Source organism: Berghia stephanieae, chromosome 6 (genome assembly GCF_034508935.2).
Source record: "Berghia stephanieae isolate SIO BIC M18660-M18661 chromosome 6, UCSD_Bste_1.3, whole genome shotgun sequence".
In the NCBI taxonomy this organism is placed as follows: Eukaryota; Metazoa; Mollusca; class Gastropoda; order Nudibranchia; family Aeolidiidae; genus Berghia; species Berghia stephanieae.
This window is the reverse complement of record NC_088365.1, coordinates 66,860,740-66,882,815: the sequence shown is the minus strand read 5'-3', so window position 1 is coordinate 66,882,815 and position 22,076 is coordinate 66,860,740. Positions and strand designations below refer to the sequence as shown.

At 34.9% G+C, this 22,076-nt stretch overlaps 2 protein-coding genes across 10 annotated transcripts in view; both read left to right on the top strand.

Moving 5' to 3' along the window:
• The first annotated feature begins 415 nt into the window (after nt 1-415).
• The window catches only part of LOC144975500 (solute carrier family 22 member 4-like), a 25,904-nt gene continuing 4,243 nt past the window's right edge, over nt 416-22,076 (top strand). For 2 of the 8 annotated variants that reach the window (XM_078919657.1, XM_078919656.1), the window contains exon 1: nt 8,659-9,420. The gene's annotated coding sequence lies outside the window, so the exon portion shown is untranslated. Of the gene's footprint in view, nt 466-2,927; nt 3,462-5,520; nt 8,357-8,658; nt 9,421-22,076 lie in introns of those variants that run through there. The other 6 variants (XM_078919663.1, XM_078919658.1, XM_078919662.1 and 3 more) reach the window with 6 other exon arrangements.
• LOC144975499 (uncharacterized) lies at nt 10,275-21,292 on the top strand. Of its 2 annotated transcripts, XM_078919653.1 has the most exons (4): nt 10,275-12,529; nt 13,685-13,746; nt 14,563-14,779; nt 16,739-21,292. In XM_078919653.1, the coding sequence occupies exons 3-4, from the start codon at nt 14,623-14,625 to the stop codon at nt 18,751-18,753; spliced, it is 2,172 nt and encodes a 723-aa protein (XP_078775779.1). In that variant the 5' UTR covers nt 10,275-12,529; nt 13,685-13,746; nt 14,563-14,622; the 3' UTR covers nt 18,754-21,292. The 2 variants fall into 2 exon arrangements, with proteins under 2 accessions (XP_078775779.1, XP_078775780.1); XM_078919654.1 differs by lacking the exon at nt 10,275-12,529 and having other exon boundaries at nt 13,592-13,746.

The following is a 22,076-nucleotide window of genomic DNA, read 5'->3' as shown; positions in this document are numbered from 1 at the left end:
GTTTCGCTCTATTTACCATTACCAGTTAAGCCCCCGTCTCTGGAAATACACGTATTCAAAAATTTTGGCCAAAAACCTCGTCCTTCAAATATTGATCGATTTAAATGACCCTCATCTTGGGAAAAAAAAAAACAAAAAAAACTCTCAAACCTGGGACTTAAGAAGGACTACACGATGTCCGAGTTTTGAGAGCTTTTGCGAAGATGAGGGTCGTTTAAATTGATGATATTTGAAGGACGAGTTTTCTGGCAACGTGATTATGGACGCTTTTGCCATGTGCAGTGTGCACGTCTGTGTGTGTGTGTGTGTGTGTGTGTGTGTGTGTGTTTGTGTGTTTGTGCGTGTATGTGTGTGTGTGTGTTATTTCGTGTGTTCAGTCAGTTCTATTAATTTATCTAGTTAGTGATTTATTTCCAGTGCAGGTTGTGTTCTTAGCTATTGATGAATGCCATGATGTGTGTTAAGGTGCTGAGGCCATTGGATGTTTCCTTGTGTTGTTAAAATCAGTTCTTCAGTTGTTGTTTCTAAATATATTTGATATTTGTTGAAATCTTGATTCAATGTTGTAGGAAGTGAAGTTGGTGTAGATACCAAATGGTGGATTTAAAATAGAAATTATTGGACTTCTTAAATATTGGTTTTTATCACTTTAAATAACTATATCCATTATCCTTAAAAAAGAAACATATAGATAGAAAGAAATTGACATCCTTCAGCGCTTTATTACAATAGATAGTTCGAAGATGACGTCACTCAGGTCATTGTTATTGTTTTTTGCCATCCGCGTTTATGAGTAATGCTCACTGAACGGTATTAATCTGACTATAAAAGTTCATGGATACACACAATTTTGTATGTTATTCCGTTATACTTCCGGATGGCAATGTTATGAGCTTCTTAGCCAAGCGCATATTATCTATATTAGTCAGACATTTTAATGAGCAGTCCTCACTAAATTCTATCAATCAGACTATAAGCATCGAAAGTCCCTAACAGTTTAGTGGATTGGTACGATATATCCAACTGGCGGATGTTATAAGTATTTTAATCAAACGCACATAATCAATAAACATCCCCATGTAACTTTTTGTTCACTGCAATTTTTTTTCACTATCTAAATAGCACTATATTTAATACCCTTTTAATTATATATAACATGCATACATACATATATATATATATATATATATATATATATTTATATAAATATATATATATATATATATATATATATATATTGTATATATATACATATATAATATGTATACATATATATAAATATATATATATATAATATATATATATATATATATATATATATATATATATATATATATATATATATATATATATATATATATATATATATATATATATATAGTTGCAGATCTGCAACTAATATCGTCGCCCGGAAGAAGCCATTGCACCGGCTGAAACAAATTTTTTGGCGATAATCTAATTTTGCAAAGGCGAGATAATAAATATCATTCGCGCTACTTGTCGAGCACTCTATATCAGTTTTTCACGAATAATATATATATATATATATATATATATATATATATATATATATATATATATATATATATATATACAGTAAAATTACTTTAAACTGAAAGAAGCTAAACCGAAAAATACCTTAAACCGCAAAGAATTTAATAAATTATACGAGTTTCTTCATTATCTTTGTACTAATTCTTACGATGAACCGAAATACTTCTAAGCAGGACTTTCTTTTAACCGAAACAACTTGAGAGCACCTTTCCTTTTTCTCTCTATATTTTTCTTCAAAAATTCGTGAAGGAGGCCACACGTAATAATGCCCGGCGATATTAAACAGAGCGTAAGTATAAGATGAGGGTGATGGGTGGGGTGGAGGCAAACACTTCAATCACTGCACTTGGGCTTGGCCAACACCACAATCGCACAGACTGGAAAAGGAAGACAGCGGGCAATAACACGCCTTCCCGTTAGACCTTAGGCCACGGTTGTTCACGGTGAAAAAAGCTTCAACAGATGGTTGGTTTAATAAAATGGATATTAAACTACACGTCATTTTGTGTGCATACACACTAGGCAGAGCACGCGTTTGAATAGAACGTTTAAAAGCAGGTGAACATTATACATTGTGTTTTGCATTGATGAATGCAGTTATCAACAATTTTATCACCATTTCTGTCTCGCTCAGTCAGTCATGTCCAATATCGATGCTATGCTGTAAGGTAAAATACTCACAGCATCCTCCAATCGGATATAACGTACAATCGACGTGCAATTATTTTCAGGTCTGATAACCCAATTCCTTATGGGATCATTGTTGTAATAGAAATCTTTAAGAAATTACTCTGAGCACGTTTAGTGGACATTGCGCTATATAAAAGTTCAACTTCGATATATATATATATTTATATATATATATATATATATATATATGTGTGTGTGTGTGTGTGTGTGTGTGTGTGTGTGTGTGGGTGTGTGCGTGTGTGCGTGTGTATTCATTTTTCCAGTCTACAGCTTCTGGCAGCTTGTTATCACAGAACTACAGGCCTGCTTACGACTACAAAAAATTCGTAAAATTACGAAATACTGGCTCCAATTTCGGAACTTAAAACTTATTGAAAATGAAAGTTGATGCAAGACTTCATAATTCAAAGGATTTTGGCGTCTTATTCAATCATTAAAAGGGAAAATTGTTGATTTATAAAGTAAACTATGGGGACTGAGATTTTCTCTCCTCCAACCTAATAGTTTATATGGATAGAATGCGCTTGGCTAAGAAGCTCACAACATTGCCATCCGGAAGTATATCGGACTAACACACAAAACTCTGTGTAGCCTTGAACTTTTATAGTCCGGTTAATACAGTTTAGTGAGAATTACTCTTAAACCCGGATGACAAAAAGCAATAACAAAGAACTGAGTCCGTCAACTTCATACGATCTATATTTTCTATAGGCAGATCTCAATGGGCATGATCTATATTACATTTCCATGTGCTTGAAGTCATTGGTCACATTGCAAAATGTGCTCAAAGTGACCTACTTAGTGAAAAATGTTCACAGCTTTTTAAATATCTAACATCACGATTGGTCATTTGATTCAGCTTGACGCATGGGTATGTTTATAACATTTGTAAACAAAGCCGCCTGTTAAGAAATTAATATCCAATCGTTGGACAGCAACAAATCATGTGATTGATGACCTGGTTGGACGAAAACATGAATATAGATCGCTCCCATTCTGTCCTACTACTATATTATGGATGTGAAACTTGGAATGCATCGCAGGCATGGATAAGGGGGATACATTCGTAAACAGGTGCATGCATAAGCTACTCAGAATAAAACAGATGGATAGAATTAAGAACGAAGAAGTATGAAAAAGAACACAGCAGAAACCCGTGGGAGAGGAAATACGAAGAAGACGATGGAAGTGAATTTTACCTCAAAAGAAAACAAATCGTGAGTTGTAGTCAATAATTCAACCAATGAAATAACTTGTTAGCTCTACTAACGACAAAAGACGCTACACAAACCTAAAAATGACGTCAAACTGCCAGTCCTCGGGTTCGAGTTTCAGGCTATATGTTAACGATGACTACGATTGGACACACCCGCAGAAATAATGACTCCACTATAACAAGAAAAGTATTGGACTGAAACCCTTAACTTGAGCTTTTATATAGCGCAATATCCACTAAACGTGCTCAAAGCGCTTTACAAGGGGTCCCTGGTCAACAGAAACACATAACATGTAGGACGAGACATGACGCCTGTCAGGCGATATTACAAATTTTTGGGACAGAGACAACGCTGTTAACGGCCAGGTACTCATTTTACACCTGAGTACGGTGAGAGAATGTGAGTAAAGAGCCTTCTCCAAGGACTCAACTATGCGCCGAGCGAGGCTCGAACCCAGGAGCTTCCTATCCGAAAGCGAGTGTCATACCACTAGACCACATAGCCCTCAGGGCAGAAGATCAAGGGGAAGGCCACGAGGAACATGGAGAAATATTAAAGAAGCTGGTATACAGAGAAGTGATAACACAACGAACGAGATAAAAAAAAAAGAAGTTAGCTGAGGATAGAGAAGGATGGAAACTGACCCAGGGTGAAAAAGGCAATGATGAGAGAGGGATGGAAACTGTTTGCCTGTGGCCTATACCCTGACCCAGGGTGAATAAGGAAATGATGAGAGAGGGATGGATTCTGTTTGTGGCCTGTACCCTGACCCAGGGTGAAAAAGGCAATGATGAGAGAGGAATGGAACCTGTTTGTCTGTGGCCTGTACCCTGACCCAGGGTGAAAAAGGCAATGGTGAGAGAGGGATGGAAAATGTTTGTGGCCGAGACCCTGACCCAGGGTGAAAAAGGCAATGATGATGATGAGGTCTGCAACTATGCATAAGCTTTAAATAGGTTTCAACAGTCGTGATGTCACTTCCCTCGTAATGACGCATAGTAACTTAGTAACTTGTTCTAAACTATCAGAACAATTGCGGACGCGCTTATGAAATACTTCTCCGACGAGCATAAATGTGTGTCCAGAGGAGAAAAACATTACAAAACTGATCATGTTTTACGTATGTACATTCTGATCACATGACATGTGAAAAAGTTCTAGCCGGCATGAAGAATAAAAAGTACCGATTTTCTTTGTTTAGAACCAAGCTGCTCGTTGCTGGGCTGGGCGGACGTGACATCAGTCTATCGATTCCTTGTTGAGTGATTTCGTTGACTACCTGATTCAACAGCCTGAAAAAATAGTTCGAAGTTGACGTTAGTCAGGTCTTTGATTTTATTTTTTTATTTTTTTTTTTGCCATCTGCGTTTATGAGTAATCCTCGCGAAACTGTATTAACCTGACTATAAATGATCACGATTACACAAAGTTTTATGTGTTGGTCCGTTATACTTCCGGATGGCAATGTTGTGATCTTCTTAGCCAAGCGCAAACTATCTATAGAAGGAACAAAATAGACGTCACTCAAATTTTTATTGTTTTTAGACAGCCATGTTCATGATTAGCTCTCACTAAAATTATATCAATCAGATTATAGATAGTATGCGCTTGGCTAAGAAGCTCACATCATTGCCATCCGGAAGTGTAACGAACCAATACACAAGCTCTGTTTAATTATAACCTTTATAGTCTGGATAATACAGTTTAGTGAGAATTAATCATAAACACGGATGGCAAAAAGCAATGACAAAGACCTGAATGACGTCAACTTCGTCCTATCTATAAACGTTAAGGGTTACACTAAGCTTTGTGCGTTGTTGGTACATTATAATGGATGGCGGATGTTGTGAGTATTTTACCTAAATGCATTGCATTAACAGGACCATTATCACAGGGTTGTATCTTATTTCTTTCTGTCCATGGAGCATGGTAAATCTATGGACATGTGCTTATAATTATAAATATTTATATTAATATATGTTATGTATTTATTTATTTAGTTGATAATTAAATTTAAGTCTAAATTATGAACTTAAGGTTATTATTTTCTTTCATCAAGGAAGACGTCGGACATTGTTTCTTAAAATTCACAAAAACTGAAAAAAATCTTTGGTCGTGTCCAGGATAGATAGTTCGAAGGTTATTATTTTCTTTCATCAAGGAAGACGTCGGACATTGTTTCTTAAAATTCACAAAAACTGAAAAAAATCTTTGGTCGTGTCCAGGATAGATAGTTCGAAGGTTATTATTTTCTTTCATCAAGGAAGACGTCGGACATTGTTTCTTAAAATTCACAAAAACTGAAAAAATCTTTGGTCGTGTCCAGGATAGATAGTTCGAAGGTTATTATTTTCTTTCATCAAGGAAGACGTCGGACATTGTTTCTTAAAATTCACAAAAACTGAAAAAATCTTTGGTCGTGTCCAGGATAGATAGTTCGAAGGTTATTATTTTCTTTCATCAAGGAAGACGTCGGACATTGTTTCTTAAAATTCACAAAAACTGAAAAAAATCTTTGGTCGTGTCCAGGATAGATAGTTCGAAGGTTATTATTTTCTTTAATCAAGGAAGACGTCGGACATTGTTTCTTAAAATTCACAAAAACTGAAAAAAATCTTTGGTCGTGTCCAGGATAGATAGTTCGACGGTTATTATTTTCTTTCATCAAGGAAGACGTCGGACATTGTTTCTTAAAATTCACAAAAACTGAAAAAATCTTTGGTCGTGTCCAGGATAGATAGTTCGAAGGTTATTATTTTCTTTCATCAAGGAAGACGTCGGACATTGTTTCTTAAAATTCACAAAAACTGAAAAAATCTTTGGTCGTGTCCAGGATAGATAGTTCGAAGGTTATTATTTTCTTTCATCAAGGAAGACGTCGGACATTGTTTCTTAAAATTCACAAAAACTGAAAAAAATCTTTGGTCGTGTCCAGGATAGATAGTTCGAAGGTTATTATTTTCTTTCATCAAGGAAGACGTCGGACATTGTTTCTTAAAATTCACAAAAACTGAAAAAATCTTTGGTCGTGTCCAGGATAGATAGTTCGAAGGTTATTATTTTCTTTCATCAAGGAAGACGTCGGACATTGTTTCTTAAAATTCACAAAAACTGAAAAAAATCTTTGGTCGTGTCCAGGATAGATAGTTCGAAGGTTATTATTTTCTTTCATCAAGGAAGACGTCGGACATTGTTTCTTAAAATTCACAAAAACTGAAAAAAATCTTTGGTCGTGTCCAGGATAGATAGTTCGAAGGTTATTATTTTCTTTCATCAAGGAAGACGTCGGACATTGTTTCTTAAAATTCACAAAAACTGAAAAAATCTTTGGTCGTGTCCAGGATAGATAGTTCGAAGGTTATTATTTTCTTTCATCAAGGAAGACGTCGGACATTGTTTCTTAAAATTCACAAAAACTGAAAAAATCTTTGGTCGTGTCCAGGATAGATAGTTCGAAGGTTATTATTTTCTTTCATCAAGGAAGACGTCGGACATTGTTTCTTAAAATTCACAAAAACTGAAAAAAATCTTTGGTCGTGTCCAGGATAGATAGTTCGATGGTTATTATTTTCTTTCATCAAGGAAGACGTCGGACATTGTTTTTTAAAATTCACAAAAACTGAAAAAAATCTTTGGTCGTGTCCAGGATAGATAGTTCGAAGGTTATTATTTTCTTTCATCAAGGAAGACGTCGGACATTGTTTCTTAAAATTCACAAAAACTGAAAAAATCTTTGGTCGTGTCCAGGATAGATAGTTCGAAGGTTATTATTTTCTTTCATCAAGGAAGACGTCGGACATTGTTTCTTAAAATTCACAAAAACTGAAAAAATCTTTGGTCGTGTCCAGGATAGATAGTTCGAAGGTTATTATTTTCTTTCATCAAGGAAGACGTCGGACATTGTTTCTTAAAATTCACAAAAACTGAAAAAAATCTTTGGTCGTGTCCAGGATAGATAGTTCGAAGGTTATTATTTTCTTTCATCAAGGAAGACGTCGGACATTGTTTCTTAAAATTCACAAAAACTGAAAAAATCTTTGGTCGTGTCCAGGATAGATAGTTCGAAGGTTATTATTTTCTTTCATCAAGGAAGACGTCGGACATTGTTTCTTAAAATTCACAAAAACTGAAAAAATCTTTGGTCGTGTCCAGGATAGATAGTTCGAAGGTTATTATTTTCTTTCATCAAGGAAGACGTCGGACATTGTTTCTTAAAATTCACAAAAACTGAAAAACTCTTTGGTCGTGTCCAGGATAGATAGTTCGAAGGTTATTATTTTCTTTCATCAAGGAAGACGTCGGACATTGTTTCTTAAAATTCACAAAAACTGAAAAAATCTTTGGTCGTGTCCAGGATAGATAGTTCGAAGGTTATTATTTTCTTTCATCAAGGAAGACGTCGGACATTGTTTCTTAAAATTCACAAAAACTGAAAAAATCTTTGGTCGTGTCCAGGATAGATAGTTCGAAGGTTATTATTTTCTTTCATCAAGGAAGACGTCGGACATTGTTTCTTAAAATTCACAAAAACTGAAAAAAATCTTTGGTCGTGTCCAGGATAGATAGTTCGAAGGTTATTATTTTCTTTCATCAAGGAAGACGTCGGACATTGTTTCTTAAAATTCACAAAAACTGAAAAAAATCTTTGGTCGTGTCCAGGATAGATAGTTCGAAGTTGACGTCACTCGGGTTTTGTTATTGTTTTTGCCATCTGCGTTTATATGTAATTCTCACTAAACTGTATTAACCTGACTATAAACGGTCATGGTTACACATTGTTTTGTGTGTTGGTCCGTGATATTTCCGGACGGCAATGTTGTGAGCTAAGGAATTCTTTATCTAAGGAGCCATGCGCATATTATCTCTAGATAAATTTTGGGTAGCTGTTTGATATGGTAGGTCATATATGTATGTCATATTTCCTTATAAGTATATGTATGTGTGTATATGGTAGAAGCTAAAATATCAGAATTGTGTATTTTGTTTCTAATGCATGTATGATTTCCCCTCATATCAATGTGCGCACAGAGCTGCGGCAAAGCGGGATTAGCGCTATATATATATATATATATATATATATATATATATATATATATATATATATATATATATATAGGTTAGTTCCCCCCCCCCAATCCCCCTTACTCACTCACAACACACGCACGCGCGCATTCATAGAGAGAGAGACAGATGGAGAGAGAGAGAGAGAGAGAGAGAGAGAGAGAGAGAGAGATGGAGCGTGAGATAGAGAGAGGGGAGACAGATGGAGAGAGAGGGAGAGAGATGAATAGAGAGAGAAGGGGGGAGAGAGAGGCAGAGAGAGAGGGAGAGAGAAAGAGATGGAGAGAGAGAGAGAGGTAGAGAGGGAGAGAGAGAAAGGGAGAGAGATGGAGAGAGAGAGAGGGAGAGAGGGAGAGGGGGTCATACTCACACTCACACGGAAAATGGTGCAATGGCAGCGATCCATATCTAGGTCACTTCAAACCGGGTCACAGATCCATGATCTTGTTCAGTTTGTTTCGTTATCTTACACAAGTGCCTGCCAAGGTTAAACATATTATGTAATGGAAGCCTCGGTGCCTGCTCCTCAATTTCTTAATTTGATATTTCAAAAAACTGTGAACACCTTTTATTATGTAGGTCATTTTGAGCACATTTTGCAATAAGTGGAAATATAATGTAGATCGTTCCCATGCTGAAACCTGTGTGTAGATTGTGGCAAGATTCATTGATATTCGGTGTAGTTTCGTGAAGACCGGTGTGTAAATTGTGGCAAGATTCATTGATATTCGGTGTAGTTTCGTGGAGACCGGTGTGTAGATTGTGGCAAGATTCATTGATATTTTGTTGCGACTCCAAAATGGTTGTACTGCTGAACAAAACCTGCTTGAGGCCTATGAACAAATTGAACACTGATCGACGGACTGATTTTATTATAGATAGATAGATAGACAGAGAGGTAGATAGATAAATAGATAGATAGATAGATAGGTAGATAGATAGATAGATAAATAGATAGATAAATAGATAGATAGATAGATAGATAGATAGATAGATAGATAGATAGATAGATCGATAGATAGATAGATAGATAGATAGATAGATAGATAGATAGATAGATAGATAGATAGATAGATAGATAGATAGATAGATAGATAGATAGATAGATCGATAGATAGATAGATAGATAGATAGATAGATAGATAGATAGATAGATAGATAGATAGATAGATAGATAGATAGATAGATAGATAGATAGATAGATAGATAGATAGATAGATAGATAGATAGATAGGTAGATAAATAGATAGATAGATATGATAGATAGATAGATAGATAGATAGATAGATAGATAGATAGATAGATAGATAGATAGATAGATAGTAGATAGATAGATAGATAGATAGATAGATAGATAGATAGATAATAGATAGATAGATAGATAGATAATATATATAATATATATATATATATATATATATATATATATATATATTATATATATATATATTATATATATACATATTTATGAGTGTTGGTGGGTACTCGTAGGTACGAAAGTGCTCGATAATGATGGTTAGAGCTAATATAGAATGCAAATTGTCACTCACATTTTTTGTGGCCGAGACGATTCGTTTCTGTGTCTCTTTACACGTCCTCAGTCGGTGTAATCTTTAGTAATGTCCTTTATAATATCCTATATATATATAATATATATATATATATATATATATATATATATATATATATATATATATATATGTATTAATACCGGATAGGGAGACTTTTGGTACCCCTATTAGTTCATTTTACAGTACTTTACCAATAGGGAGACCAAAATCCGGTCCCCCTATTGATTTGACCTCTAGCACATTCACATTTCTATTTTTAGTTTAAGGTTGTCAACCCAACCGTCAAGGATATATAATTGTAAATCATAGTATTGAAGTTATTTGTTAAACACCACAGTAAGAAGAGTTATGCCTAAATTTTCACGTTGGTCAATAAGGTGACCGCCTGAAAAAAGTACAACAGGGGTACCAGTGTTTTCATCGATATATTTCAATAGTGAGGCAATATATCTTTCCGAAATTTTCTCTAAAATTCTAGAGCATTATATGGATTTTTATAGTAATGAAAACCTAATATAAAATTGTGTGAAAGTTGATGAACTGAGGAATGAACAAGATATACGAATTATAATCTATTTTTAGAAACAGATTTATCGAATCTTGGTCCGGATTCTTATCTTGGTGACAAGAGACAAGCAAACATAGTAACTCTTTTTTTCGTGAAACGTATGTTTAGTCAATTTCGCGCATAAAGAGGCACTCGGCACTCACTCACTCTGCAAGTCAGTAGTAGGTGGTTATCAGTTATCAGCTCGGCCTTTAGTTCTTAGTCAAACGCTTCATCAAACCCATTATTGAGTAGCATGTTGATGCCTGATGCCAGTTGAAGCCATCTCGACGTCGTGAAATGGAGCATCTTCTGTCATGGCAGTAGAATCGTCAGATGCCGCATTTAAATCCTCCATTCCAGGCGTTGCTGTTGCCATATCGATCTTCGAAATGATTTGGTCTAGACGTCAAGTTGACCCGTTCTATGTCTGAAGAGATTTTAAAGTGCAATACCTAACATTATATCTTGATCTACAAAAGAGTCTTTTTAAATGAACCGCTGTGTTTCTATATTTTTCAAGAACCAAGGATTATCTGATAACTACTGACTTGCAAAGAGAGTGGCCGACGGACGTCCTCTCTATAGCCGCAAGTATTTTTTCGTCACTTGCTGAGTTCCAAACTAGACGTCTATGGCATCGTGGGGTAAATTGATGCTGGAGGCATCATTGAAGAGACACCGAGATAATTTAAATGGTAAGTTATTGGCCATTCTTATTACATCACAGTTGATTTAAGATTTTCAATAGGGTAGACATCACACTAGGTACTTTGGTAAAAAATTCAAATTGGATTGAGCTCAATGAAACCTATATCATTTTAAAGTGCTTTTCAACACGATTCTAATGATACCAAAATTGTGAAAATCAGATAAGCAGAAAAAAAAGTTGTGTAAGTTTAAAGGCTGACAAATGGTCTTCTATTTGCCTTTGTTATTTACTGACGGAATTTGTGACCTGAAAATTGTTGCATTTCCGGTAGTAACCGCCATTTGGATTTCAAAACTGGTCTAAAATGACCGCTAAGATTTGAGTAAGGATTTTACTGGAACGAATTTCATGGATGCGGTATACAACTTTGCCCTGAATTTAATTTTATAAAAAAGTTAAGATGTTAAATAAACGTGCCAGCATGAAATTTTGATTTACCAAGTTCTAATCTTTTAATTATCCAAAGCTAAATTATACCCTATTTTATCCATAATCAAAAGTTATACTAAATTGTCATTGATTTTAAAATAAACTACACCAAACGATAGAGTAATTTCTCCTGAAGAAAATAAGACATAAATCATTAAAATCCATCCATAAACAAAAAATCTATGGAACTTTTTCTGAGACCCATCACTCAAAAGTCCAAAAAATCGGGTCACAGCCACTAGGCCATTTATCGGCTCCCTGCTGGAGGGCCAAATGGACGTTTACCAAAGTACCTAATCACACACACACCGATTGATGATTGTCACTTGTCAGTCAGTCATTTGGAAGTGGAGTCAGATAATTCGGGAACTTCTGTAGACTGTAGATTCACACTAGTGAGTATGATCTGTCGTTTACTACTACTACTACTACTACTACTACTACTACCACTACTACTTTTAGTTTTAGCGCTATCCAACTCAACACTTCTCGTGTTTATTTTATTTTGGCAAAACTAGAATGGATTTTTGAAAAGAATATAAAATAATTTAAACTTAAACCTGTCTTTGCATCTTGCTTTATGCATACAGTATGCCATATCACAGCCATCACAAAATCATAGTTTAAGGTTGAGAATATGCTATTTCTTTTGTAACTTCAGATCAGAGAGATTTGAGCTTTAAAAATCCTGAAAAAAGTCTTGCTGTCAATCCAGACAACCCTTTTGATGTGATCTATGATGTTACTGGTAAGAATGTAATTTGATGAGGAAATGAATAACATTTAGGTACACATAGTTTGCTTTTTTTTTTTTTTTTGAGTCATGATGTGTAATATTATTACAGTCCACTCCGGATAATTGCAACTCGTTTAATCGCAACTTTCGGTTAATCACAATATTTCCTAAGCAATGGAAATAATTCTATATAAAAGTCACTGGTTAATTGCAACAAACTTCGGTTTTTTAAAAAGTGGTAAATTCAAGAAATCAAACAGTATATCATGATTAAATTTCATCCTGGATGAAATCGTGACAGGTTGAAGAATCGAGAGTGAGCAGGATTTAATGCTACAGTAGTGTGTCACCACTCTGTTAGAGTCGAAAGAGGGCGGGGCTCTGCAGTATGGGTTTGTGACGTCATCGGTGGCCATTAAATAGAAGAGGGGTGGGGCTGGTCATAATCTTGACAACAGGTTATCAATGACAGTTATAAAGAGAGACTGAGCGATATCCTTTGTTTTAGGATTAACAACTGTGCATTGTGACCAATGAGTTTGGTGAGAGCTTATTGTCTCTCATTAAGGCTAATCTCTTTAACTCTGACAAATGTTGAATTGTTGAGAAAAAAGATTGAAACTTCTTCCAATCTGAATAAGATATCGGCTTGCTTCATAGCTGCTTTTGGTTGACAAATCTACACGGGGCTGCCATATGGTTTTTGTTTCAATCAAATTGCTCTGTATGTGGTGGACTAAGAATATTATTTACTGGTTTGAGTTGACAATAAATGTGTAAAATGTTGAAATAGTGGACAGGAAACTGAATTTCGGTTAATCCCAACATTTTCGATGATCCCAAGGTATTGCGATTATCCTAAGTGGACTGTACCTGAATCTTGAACGAAAAACTATCATATGGATATGATTATAGACAGATTGGTTTCTGGAATTATATTTCCGTCCTCCCTTGCCAACTCTGACGTTCTTGAAATTATAAGAAAATAGCCAGAAGGTTTCGGACTTAATTTTCTTTTTTTTCCAAAGGACAATAGTCATAAGGTAAATAATTTTAAAAAAATCCTTTTACAGCACAAGATGGCATGATTTTTTGTTTAAGAGTTTAGAGAAAAACTTGCAGATGATAGTCTTCAGCTTTTTTTTGTTGTTTTTATTTTCTATATAGACTCCAACTCAGAGCCTGAAAGTGATGCAGAACAAAGTTCCATATCACATGATTCATTTGTGGTAAGTATGTACATTAAAATAAAATCATAACATTTGTATAGCGTTTATCCACAGTTGGCACCATGCTCAAAATGCTTCACATCACCATATTTTGTGGTGGACAAAACACATTTGCCACAAAAGATGAGACCTGCAGTCTGTTAGGCGCAATACAATATTTCAGGACAAGGACAACACTGTTTTACACCAGTGAGATCTCCTAGTTTTTTGTTGTTAAAAATTTTTCTTTGCAGTGGACTTTGCCAACAATAACACTATTTTAAACCTTCCTCGTTATATTTTGAAGTGATATTCATTGATGAGCCATTCACATTTGAAGTCGTTTGTTTTTTATTTGACAAAATGTGAAAATGATGCGTTTCCAGGAAAAATTAAAATAGCTTCTGTTGGGATTATACTTTTGATCTCGCATTTTGTCCAAATTCTCTTGCATCGTAATGTTTATCAACTTTTTTTGTTAACTATATTGCAGTTGCAAGGTTAGGAAGTTCATATTGTTGCAATGACAACCGTTTATATGTCCAGAATCGTAGTGATATAAAAAATTGTTTTGTAGTTGTTGGTCCTGGTGTAGGATTTAAAGAGTTGGTTAAAAACGGTTTACTGAAACCCTGGTTGGTGTATCTATATTTATCCAAGCACAGTTGAACATATTAAATACTTAGACAATATGTCTGCCTTTCTCAACTCTTTTTTATTATACTTGCATTATTAACCAGCTAATTGTTTAGTTGGATTATTAAACAATGGCTCTTCATGTTTATTGTCAACATGAATAAATTGATTGATCTGTCATCTTTTCCACAAAATATACAGGGTCCCGATTTTGTTGCTGACTCCGAGTCTGATTCCTCTACGTACTCTGTGAGGTACCCAATGCTGAGTACATCATTGTCTCTGGAACCTAGTGCTCATTCCCCAACTCAGTCAGAGCCTCATCCACAACTATCACAGACTGAACCTCGTTGCCAGTCTGGGACCCAGGTTCAACCCGAATGCTATACACTTGCAAACCAACGTGTTACGTGCAATGGTGAGTCATTTTTTTGTCATTCTTCTCCTTTGATATTTGTGGGATCAATATTAATTTACCCATTCCTTTTAAAAAAAAACTTCCACCCCCTCCACGGTGCTGCATTTGTGTTATTGCATTTTCTTCTGTTTTGGCAGTGCTGCGTCGCAAAATACGCTACCATTTACATAACAAGCACAAATCCAAATTTGATAGGGTGGACATCTTAGAATCTGAAACCCCAATGTGTGAGTGATATCAGTGAAACCAGCCATAAAAATGTTCATGTTTATTTTATTGGGGTTTTTTTTTTGTCTGTAATAGACTTAAATTGCTTGTATTGTAAGTGTTAAAATGGTTTTTTTGTTACAACCCATCTATATATTAAAACTGTTTCTTTGTATTTCTATGATGCTTAAGGCTTTTTTTCACAGACCAGCTGGAAACTTAACGAGAATCAGAGTAGATAACATTTTTATTAATCTTGCAACCTAAACAGTATATGATGATTGGGAGCATTTAAAGAAAAGCACATTTTCTTTTTAATTTGTCGGTACTAAAATTATACTTTGATAATGTCTGCTGTGCTACAAACCCTTTTGACTTCCAGGTTCAATATTTTTCTTTATTCTAAAATTCTTGGGTTTCCTTTCAATGACAACTGAGATCATTAAAATTCAGCTCACAACATGATGTGTGTAGATTTGATGAAAACATATGTTCGAGTTGAGAAGCAGTGTTCACGAACTTGCTGATCGTTTTTACTAGCATTTATTTTCCTAACTTACCTGTGTCAATTAACAAAGGCAAGACTCAAATATTTTCTATCTGAACAGTGTGTTTGTTATTGAAATATTTCCGGCATATACATGTCATATTTCATTCCCACAAAATATAAATCAGGATTAAGCTGTCTGGGCATCAGCATCGTTCAGGCAGTTGGGGGGAAGTCTTTAAGGAATTAATGAAGCCGATGCTCAACCGGTCTGAAGGACGTTTGATTGATGTCGGCTGTTTGTTCTGCCAGCCGGTGATGTTTTCTCACTCCCTCAATGACAAAGAAAGTCATTGTTATGACTATGAACTATAGTCTATTATTACTTTTGTTACTATATTAATTGTTACTTATTGCCGCTACTGTTATTATTATTATTATTATTATTATTATATTATTATTATTATTATTATTATTATTATTATTATTATTATTATTATTATTATTATTATTATTATTATTATTATTATTATTATTATTATTATTATTATGATATTGCCTTCATTGCATTCTATTACTATTATTGATATAATTAATTTCTGATTGTTGTAAATAATTTATGTGAATTGAATTTTGTCGATTGGCCAAGGGCCTACAATAAACTTAAATGAAATGTTAGTCTTTGGATAGGACTTGGGTCTATTCTTGATTGCTTTTCCGCCTGGGTCGAGTGAAGCATTTAGAGTAAATTTTGTTGCTCAACGTAAAAAACATGACGCTTACCATTCCGCTGATACTGATACCTCCAAGGGGTGGTTGGGGAAAAACCTAAAATTCTTTTGACATTCTGTCTGATTTTTCGCTGAAACAACAAAGGACAATCTATGTATTCAGATGAGACTTCAATGTGTTACTATTCCGATTTATGTTCATATTTTGATTATAATGAAGAGGGAACCCTGAACCCAGTGAAGTGGGTGGATTGATCTATTTATTTCTATTTCAAAACAAAAATATGGCGTCTTTTCACTGGATTTGTTATGTGGCAGAGGTCTCCACAAATCTAACATACCTCTTCCAAAGGAATAGATGGTAGAAAAGTATATAACAAGAAGGAATTATGACAGTTACTTGTCCAGGCCTTAAATATTTGGAATGCTATTCCTCTCTATCGCTGTCATGTAGCTGATGTGCATACGATCTGTCTATTGATTTATTTTCATAGTTCATAGCATGATGTGCTTTATTTTCTTCTTTTTTTCCAGAGAAATACAAAAAGCCAAGGAGACCCTGTCCATACTGTGGACAGTTGCAAACAAAACTCTCAAGGCATTTGATGAGGAAACACAAAGATGAGACAGAAGTTACAGAGGCCATGAAACAGCCTGTAAAGGAAAGGTATAGAACAATGGAGAATCTCAAGAAAAAGGGCATTTTTTATTCAAACACTAGAAACAATTCAATAGTTATGCGTGAGAGAGCACAAGGGTCACATGAAGTTATTATGTGTGCTGGCTGTAAGGGGTTTTACTCTGGACGAAGGGTTTATGAACACAAAAAGAAATGTAGTACTGAGCATGCTCTGTGTACTGGGGTTGTAAAATTTTATCCCGTGGCTCCCAATGCAAGTAAAGAAATAAAGGAGAATATTCTTGACAAATTTCGGAATGATGAAGTGGGAAATTTGTGTCGATCAGACAAAGCTATAGTATTGTTAGGAACAAAATTGTGGAGTAAAAGTTCAAAGAAGGAGAGAAAAGTTATAATGAGTGATTTACGCATCTTAGGAAATTTGATTTTAAAAACTAGGAAGAGAACAAATCAACCTTCTTTCTCTGGAGAGGACGTGGTGAAGCGTTGTAACTTTAATGAAATATCGCAAACCATTTCTGAAAAGACTTTGAAAGAGGATGGGACATTGAAAGCAGGCTTGAAGCTTTCAATTGGATTTATATTGAAAAAGTTAATTAATTTCTTAAAAGGGGAATATATAATGCAAAACAAAATGGAAGAATCCGCAGAGATAGATTTGTTCAAAGCTGTCCTGGATTATAATTGGGATAGTATTTTTTTTACAGCCAGAGTTCAATGTGAAGCAAAGAGAACAAATTTGAGAAAACCCAAAGAGATGCCATTAGAGAATGATATAAAGAAGCTACGGCAATTTATTACTGAAGAGATGGTCCGTATTTGTGAGGATGATTATCAATTATTTGATTCACATATGTTTGTTAGGCTTCGCAATGTCATCGTAGCTAGGCTTACAATGTTTAATGCGAGGAGAGGCGGAGAACCCGCAAGGATGTTGTTAAAAGACTGGAATGATGCAGATTCAGGTGTATGGGTTGATCCCCAGCTTGTACAACATGTCACTGATCCTCTGGAAAAAGCGTTACTTGAGAAGTATAAGCTGGCCTATCAGTCTGGAAAGGGAAGCAAGATGTTGGTCCCTGTGTTGATACCCAATGACACAATTCAGCCTTTAAGGAAACTTGCACAGGAGCGTAAAGCTGTTGATATTTCAGACAACCCATTTCTTTTTCCAAATACAGGAATATCCAAAGATCATGTAAGTGGTTACATTGCCATCAAATATGTCACTTCCTTAGTAAAGGATTTAGAGAAACCCCAGTTGTTAATAGCTGATAAATTCAGGCACCGAGCTTCGACATTATTTGCCTTACTTGATGTCCCACAACACGAGAGAGATGTCTTCTATCGACATATGGGACACAGTGAATCAATCAATCAAAACATTTATCAGTGTCCACTTGCAATACGAGAAATAACAGAAGTTGGTCATTTTTTGGGTCAAATTGATAACTCAGCATCGGTCACTGGGGAAGGAAATTGTAACATTGAAACAAATGACTCTGTAGTGAATAGAGACTCAAATGCAAATTTTGGAACATCCATAGTAACAGCTGCAAATCAAGAAGAAATATTTGATGGTGAAGCAGGAGTGCCAAATCAGCTTACGTGTTCTTCAAAACAAACTGAACCCAAGAGGAATTCAAGCAAAAATAGGAGATACATGTCATGGTCAGATGAGGATACAGATAGAGTCAAGTCATATTTTAAAAACTTTGTCGAAGATGTTTCAGCACATGGTTCAAGGGGATCATTACCTAGAAAGTCTGAAATTATTCTGTTCTTAAAACACCACAGGGTATTTTCACAAAAAGGAATCCCTGAAGGTACACTAATTAGTTTGGTGAAGACAAAGATTTTTAATGAAAGAAATAAATATAGAAGGGAAAGAGCGTTTCAATCGGTGTAATGACAATCATGAATTTGATTTGTATTACATTCATTGTATTGTATAGTGTTATTGACATATTTTGGGGGTTTACAAAAACGTTTTATCTTTATATAGTACAATCTGTTCATCATTGCAATATCCTTTTTTATATTATATGAACATTCATTTGCTCAGCTTGAGAGACAAATGCTTTGTAGAACCATAGCTGCCAACCGTTCTGTTAAAAACGGATTTGTTCCGGATTTGACTCCCTGAGTCCGTAAGTGCTTATTTTTAGTTCAAAATCCGTATTTTGTAATTTTTGACTAATTTGTGGTAAAAAAGCCATGTGAGCCTAATGAATTATTATTATTGATCCATTATTATTACTATTACTACTACTACTATTGTTGTTATTATTATTATCATTATTATTGGTGTCCAGTGAGAGCATAATCTCCATTTGTGTAGCTCTTTAATTTGAATTATGCCTCTATCATAAATGATTTTCAACAATTAAAAAAGTTCCATTCGTTTATATGACGCCTGTATTTTACTCAAACCTTTCATAATGTATTGGAGATTTGCATAGGATATGGATGTTAGCCTCGATATACTTTGAATATTCTAAGACAGTATTGATACTTTCACTATTTGTTACAAATATTATTTTAATTAAGAATAAAATTAAATCCACCTTTTTGATTGGAAGGTATTCAATAAGAAAATCAATTGCTTATATTGATTAAAGATGACAATGATTATTTCCCTTTATTAATTTATGAAATATATAAATTTAATCCCTTTAAAAACATCTTCATCTGATTTTAATTTTTTTTTTCAAGCAAGCTTTTGTAACGGTTTAGGTTCAAGAAAAATAAGTATACTCCATTTTTAGGTGTGTTTATCTTGTCAAAGTAAAGAAGTAGGAATTCTCTAATATTTAGAGGTGCATTTTACTATAACTACTATTATAGTATACTACTTAAAGACCATTATGTTGCATGAAAGAAAACATATATGCAATCGTCTACTTTTTATCTGAACTCACCTAATTTTTACCCAAAACGCCCTCTCAAGTGATGTACCAGGTTGGTAGTTATGCATTTCTAACCATCTTAAGTTATTTCATTTATTTTACAATTGTGCTTCTTGTGTATTGGTCCTTATCAAAGTTGAGGCAGTTGAATTCTTTCTTTATATTTTCCGTTCTGAATTTTGATCTCATTGTGGAAAGCTCCCATAGCGGGCAGGGAGGTACACACTGTGTCTTCTATCCCCTTATATCTGTTTTCCAACATGCTTTCAGTCTTTGTCTTGGAATGAGATTACTTGTTTTTTTCCTGGCCCTCGCCGGAGTCCTAGCTGGGAGGGAAGCAGTCAAATGCATATTTATTGTTTTGGGAGATGATATTTTTTTCCTTGTAAATCATCTCTCTGTTATGTATTATTACTATATTTGTTATTTTTTAATGTATAATGTAAGCATTTGAGTGTGTTCCTCTTTGTTGGATTTTGTTCTTGTGTCCGGATAAGACTTATAGGTGATCTCAAACTAAGTACATTGGTGATACGCTCTTGGAATCTACATCTGATCCCTATTTGTTCCCAGTTCCCCTATGTCTTACTTTCTCTTGGATGCTTCAACTGTAATTCTAGAACTTTTTACTATCCAATTTTCTTCCTTTTTACTGGCGCTGATATAACCTAAATGTGTTGCAAGCGCCGTAAAACCCTTAAAAACAAAACAACAATCATTGTGGAAAGTGTCATTTTAACGATTCAAATGTGCTGGTACTAAACCCGATAATTGAGCAACATTTGGACTAGCCTCTGTCATCTCAAACTTGTTAGTGTTAGTAATAGTAATTAAAAAGGCTGACTTTTATATGTTGCGATTCGATGAAAGGGGGGGGGGCGCGGGGCTTCGGCACACATTGCCCCTCATCCCGGGCCAAATGAGCGTTCCTTATTTTATTTTTGAAAAGTTGGCAGCTATGTAGAACTATCTGAAAGAATCAGATATGGCAGAATAAAAAGTCTTTCTACTAACCCTAACTTAATTGGCCAATGTAGCTTTATGTTCAGCATTTTCTAGATACCTAATGTAAAATTTCACTATTCTTTTTATGATAATTTTAAGAGTTGCAATCTTTAGAGGTGACTGTCAAGAAATGACACCTCTGTGCATTTAATTTCATTCTTTCTTTATCCCCTCATCCTTAATCAGAATAATAATAATTAATAATGAAAAAAAATGCAGCAACGACAGCTTAGAACGGCATAAAGTGCTTAAGAATTATTTTTTTGCATTAAACTTTATTCAAACGATTTTCAACACTTTTGCTTCACAGTTTATGCTTTTTAACAAATGCAATTAAGCAACTTACCAGCAACAACATATTGGTTTGTTATCATTTGAGGGTTTTATCAGTAAAACTGTTTCTATCCTTTTATGTTGCACTGTACACATAGCAAACTTCATGCTTTTATTTGGTGACCAAAGACTTATGTGATACAGTGGATGAATGTTTGTGATGGCTTTTGGAACTGAAATAAACCTGCAATATGATTTGTAGACTTCTATCGTTATGTATCATTTTTCGGTCAAATGTAAATGTAATTTTACACGAGCTTGATGTATCATAAAACCCACAATGAGCTCAACGTGCAGCTGGTAGTACATTTATATGGACACGAACAACGTTGTTACAAGTCAGTAACGTACTCCAATTAACACAAGTGAGACTGTAAATGAGACTTTTACAATGACTCTGCATCGCCACAAATATGGATTCGAACCCTGGCAACTCGGGCGTCAGACGAACTGTCTACCACGAAACCAAAGCAAGCATTGTGCAAGTTAAAGTGAATGAGATGTTGATTGAAGCCGTTCATTGTGTCCATCAGATCTGCTGTCCTATCCATCCAACTCCATTCACTGGGTGGGGTTCCCGACTTCCCATAATGGGCAGGGACGTACTCGTTGCGTCTTCTATCCCCCTATGTCTGTTTTCCAACTTGTTTTCTGTCTTTGTCTCGGGATGGGATTACTTGGTTTTGTCCAGGACCTGGCTGGGAGGGAAACAGTCAAATGTATAGTTCGAGTTTTGGGAGATTATATTTTTCCCTTGTAAATCATCTGTCTGTTATGCTCTTTATTGTTTTGTTTACATATTATTTATGCTTTGTAAACATTTGAGTGTATCCCTCTTTGTTGGGACCTGTGCTTGTGTCTGAATGAGACGTTTAGGTGATCTCAAACTAAGTACTTTGATAGTGGGCTCTTGGAATCTACTGTTTCCTATTTGAAACAAATCCCCTTTGCCTTACTTTTTCTTGGGTGCTCTAATTGTAGTTCC